Source organism: Berghia stephanieae, chromosome 13, assembly GCF_034508935.2.
Source record: "Berghia stephanieae isolate SIO BIC M18660-M18661 chromosome 13, UCSD_Bste_1.3, whole genome shotgun sequence".
NCBI lineage: Eukaryota > Metazoa > Mollusca > Gastropoda > Nudibranchia > Aeolidiidae > Berghia > Berghia stephanieae.
The window spans coordinates 11,180,528-11,185,527 of record NC_088372.1 but is presented as its reverse complement, the minus strand read 5'-3'; the positions used below and the strand labels follow the sequence as shown (position 1 = coordinate 11,185,527).

The 5,000-nt window shown below is 37.3% G+C and overlaps 1 protein-coding gene across 2 annotated transcripts in view; it reads left to right on the top strand.

Moving 5' to 3' along the window:
- Nucleotides 1-5,000, top strand: part of LOC144958566 (muscle M-line assembly protein unc-89-like) — a 57,590-nt gene that overhangs the window by 38,970 nt on the left and 13,620 nt on the right. For both annotated transcript variants that reach the window (XR_013642471.1, XM_078890631.1), the window contains exons 6-7: nt 2,460-2,753; nt 3,356-3,628. Coding sequence is in view for 1 of the 2 variants with exons in the window: in XM_078890631.1 (XP_078746757.1) it covers nt 2,460-2,753; nt 3,356-3,628 (567 nt within the window). In the remaining variant the exon portion in view is untranslated. The remainder of the gene's footprint in view (nt 1-2,459; nt 2,754-3,355; nt 3,629-5,000) is intronic.

Below are 5,000 nucleotides of genomic sequence, written 5' to 3'. Positions count from 1 at the left end.
TATAACATACACACTTACCGACGCGAGTAATCAATAGAAATAACGATATATATCGTGTTTATTCTTATTTTAAACTATAAAACACAATACATAAATTATTATGGTACTTTAATAAATATTCACGTGGTCTTCGTGAACTTTATTCTTTTTGTCAACAATTTGAGAACTCATTTTCATGGCTACAGCCTACAATGAGACTTTTAAAAAATCGACCACGCTGAAAGCTGAAAACAAGGATTTGGTGTGCTTTTTAAAAAAAATGCAATACCTTGGCCTTCAAACAACCCTCGTTCAAAAATCTGTTCATAACCATTTACCACACGGAAAAATTTAATCTTGAAACTGGCTATTTTCATCAGTAATTCCTCTATTCTTAGTAGGCGGAAAACAGTCACATCATTCCCAAGAAGTGATTTGTTGAGAGTAACGCTTACTATTCAGCTTATTTTCCTTAAGTGAAATTTGCCGAAAATGACCACCAAGTATTACAACCCCCTCACCCCACCCAAGTGTTTTAGAAGTCAGTCCATCATAGATGCTTCATTCCAAATTATGAGAGAACTTTATTAAAGCGTTTTTGCTGTCTCATCTGCCACATGTGATGTTATCCGTTATTTGAATGGGAATCCAGTAACTCTGATGCAATGTCAGACGAAACAGCAGGTGCAGCTGATAGACCTGGACTCCTGAATTCTGTAAGTATTGCGTTGTAAACAACTGTCTTGCCATTTCCACAAGGGCCATTCATGAAGAAGACCTTGTATTCTTTATCGAATTTATTAAGTCAGTTGTTTCCATGACTGCTCTTGTCGTGATTTATTTGCAATAGTCAATCATGTGAAATTTGCCGTTGTTCATCTGGCTCCCAGACCTGATAGGCTCTTGTGTACGTTTCTAATGGCTCAGGCAGTTGATAGTAGCTTAATGATTTGTTGTAGATTCTAAGAAGTCTTTCAACATTATGAAGTGTTTTGCTAATGCACATCTTAGATGTAATATTTTGAGCATGGGAATAATTTTCAGTCAGCTGATCTTGAAAAGTGTATCATAAAAAGAGAGGTCTTAGCGATTACAAAAGACCAAAATGGTCCAAAAAAATCTATCAGAGTTGGAATGGTGATGGAACAAAAGCTGATTCAGTCATGCTATTTATCCACTTATCATTATCCTTCAATGAAATCAATTCAGAGGCAGCCTGACAGAAACTAAAATGTAAAGTTTCAATTTTGGATTTCCTTGGGTCTACAAAAAAATTATCTCCCTTTACACGTTGCAGTAAATGTCTAAGAAAGAAGCGTTCTCCCTCCGTATCGGTCTTGCAGATCAAATTGAAATATTCTCCAGTATGATTCACTTGCGGACACATAGAACGCGTCTACAAATCTCTTGATTTCATCATTCACTTCTCCCTAGAATTTTTGGATTGCTTGCCATCTTTCATTTATTGACTGTTGGTGGTGACCACGCCACAAGGCCCAAGCATATATATCATGTTTATAGAAATTAAATCCTGTAATACATGGTTTTTCAAATTTTGTCCACACACCAAAACATTAATATATGTATTAGTAAGGGGTTGTGCATTGTGATCAAGAAGAATTAGAATATAGGAATGTGGCAGAAATTCAATGAAGTTCGCAAATGCTAAAACTTTTTCAAAAAGCTCTTGTATCACAGTATCTTCCATCAATGCATTTTGTTTTAAAGACCCTGGCTACTAAATCCCATCAATCAGCAATGTCTGTTGCGGATGAAGTTCATTTGCAATCTCTGGCCAACTTGGATTACAGGTTATAGTAAGGAATAAACCTGGTCTGCCAAATCTGCAAAGAATTAACATTGCATCTTGGTATAATTGAAGTATATTCTCTGGGCTTCCCAAAAATGAAGAAGGCAATATAATTTGGTACGCACAGTGGCTTCGTCATAGTCGCTTTGTAATACCACATCCACTAGTCCTTCATAAACACTTCGTACATGTTGCTCTTCAACTTGAGCACACTGATCAACGCAATATTATTGTGAAGCACGGCCTCCATACAATGATGACATTAAAAGTATCTCTCTCCATAAGCAGGTAAACATAAAATAGTGTTGGGCTGACCTGACTTGTTTGCTTTCCAGAAAATTTCATGTCTGGCTCCCAACTTTCTCCTTTCAGAAAAAATATAGAATGTAATTAATTAAAGAGGGGATGCGTTTTACAATTACTTAGTACGTAGAAACGGGGTCTTTGTTCACCACTGGCCGAAATATTACCATTTATATTTGCGCGGACTTACTAACTTTATTATAGGAATTATTTTGATCGTTGATGCTTAAACATATTCGTCTTGATCGATTATAATTTAAACAATGCCGTAGTATATGGAGTATAATAGACGTATGTTCGTGATAACTTTATTTCTCCACAAATATGGGGGTTTCTCCACTATTAAACTGAAATAAATATATTTCAGGTACAAACCAGACCGATACCAAAGAGGCAATAACGTCGAATAGAGTCACTGAGGGAAAGTCTTTTGGACTTATCTTTGACACAAACCCGTCACTTGATTACACACTGCTAAAAGATGGAAAGGTTGTACAGCCTGATAAATTCTCAATAGACAGGGAGTCGGAGGAGGGAAAATACACAATTAATTTGAAGGACCTAACACCTAGCGATTCCGGTCACTATGTTTTGATGGAGAATACAGCTTCAGGAATTTCTAGCTCGAGGAATGCGATCATTTTAACCGTTGAAAAGAAAGGTATGTGTTTTCTCTTCTTAAAATGTGAGCATGCCTCTAAAAATGGTGTTATGTCGGAATGAATAAGATGATAATTGATGTTTATGTCACCCATCGTCTCTAAAAGGCGATACATCAGGATCAATTCTGCCCGTAAATGATAATATAGATTTTTTTAAAATGAGAAAGTACTAATTTTGAGACTAATCGAAAAAAATAATTCTTTTTATTCTGCATCATATTGAATAGAAATTAACCAAAAAGTTACTATTATTATTGATGGCTATTAATTCCATTTTTACCATCTATTTCATCCCGACATAATACCAACTTGAGAAAATAGGAGATATATGATGTTGTTAAAATGACCGAATCAAAATTGTATATATATATATATATATATATATTGTATTGTATTGTATTGTATTGCATTGCATTGCATTGAATTGCATGGTATGGCATGGCATGGATGGCATTGTATTGTATTGCATTGTACTGTGCTGTATTGTATGTAATGTATGTAATGTACGTAATGTATGTAATGTAGGTAATGTATGTGGGTATTAACGTATATATTTTGAATGTCATATTATGGTAAATAGAAAGTGTCAATAAATTTTCAGATGAAGCGAAGAATCCCTTTACAATGCAAGAAGGAGAGTATTTTGGATACACTTTTAATGCAAGTGATGAAACCCCTCCACAGAGCTACACTGTGCGAAAAGATGGCAACCTTGTACGGGATGACAAGTACCATATAGAGACACAGCCGAATGGAAAAGCTAGATTTCTCTTGATGCAGGCAACACCTAACGATTCCGGTCATTACGTCATTACAGAAAATAGACCTGAAGGGGTTCACGCAACCCATAACATTACATTAATCGTTGTAAAAGGTGTGTGTTTCTTTCTTCACTAATGTGTTTTTAATTTGCTTTAAAACGGTAATAAATCATTTTAATTGGACCTTAAAATGTAAATATGAAACTAAACTAATATAATAAATGAAACCTGGAAATTGTGGCAACAAGGAATACTATTTATTTCATCCCTTATATTGGATTACTTTATCATTTCCGGGTAACTAGTGTTAATGTACTAGTATAAATCGAATACTTTTTTTTTTAGCAAGACCTATCAAAGATATTGAAACATGATATTATGTATAAATATTGTATTCAAGAAGTGTTATCTCTAATAAAGCAGAAACTCTCAAATGAAGTCATTAAAAAATTACGAAACAAACAATAACCGATAGGTAAAATAATGTTTAGAAAAACCCCAACAAAATTCTTATTCAAATGTTTTTTGCTCATTTTCCCTTTCCTCCTATCCTCATCTTTGGAAAGGTATGTCACCATGTCCTCAATTTTGCTATACAATCCTTCACATTATCAGTCGACATATAGAAATGAACAATTACAAAAAAAAAATTGATTAAATACCATTTTCATTTCAAGTCCCTACCCGTCGTTATCATCATCATATCTTGTCGCGCCAGTGAGTCAGCCAGTCCCGGGCAGTCTGGTTGCATTCCCTCAGGTCAGCATTGGTGCAGTGAGGTCCCAGCGAGCATTCGGACAGGATGTGGTCCATGGTCTGTCTGGGGTGACCGCATGGGCATTCAGTGCCCGGTGAGATTTTCCATTTAAAGAGGTTGGTGGCGGTGTTTCCCACATTTGCTCTAGCTCTGTTCAACGCCACCCAGTCTTTTCTCTTGAGGTCTGTGCCTGCTGGGAGCTTTTCTGTTGGGGGATGGAGGGCATCGTTTGCTGTCTTGTCCCACTCTACCCATTTTTCTAGGCGGAAGAATGCTGAGTGGTCTGGGTGAAGGCTCTCTACTGTGAGGAAGCTTTTCCTTGATTTGAGCCTGCTTTTGGGGCAATTGTGGTAATGAAGGGGGTGTCTATGGTCCATTTCCTGTTTGTATTTTTGTATTTGGGCATGAGTTGCCCTCCGGATGTGTGGTGGAGCTATTCCTGCTGCACGGTAGACCAGTGGTAATGGTGTTGCTCTCAGCTGGCCCGTTACGATCCGGCAGGCGTTGTTGAGCTCGGGGTCTAGTTTAGAGGAATGGCATGATCGGGCCCATACAGCTGAGCAGTACTCCGCAGTTGAGTCGCTGACGGCCAATGCTGTGGTCCTTAGAGATTTAGGGTCAGTTCCCCAGTTCATGTTTGCCAGCTTTCCAAGGAGAGCATTACGCGTGGACACTTTTGCCTTGGTCTTCCTCACGTGTTCTCTGAAGGACAGAGTCCGATCAAGCGT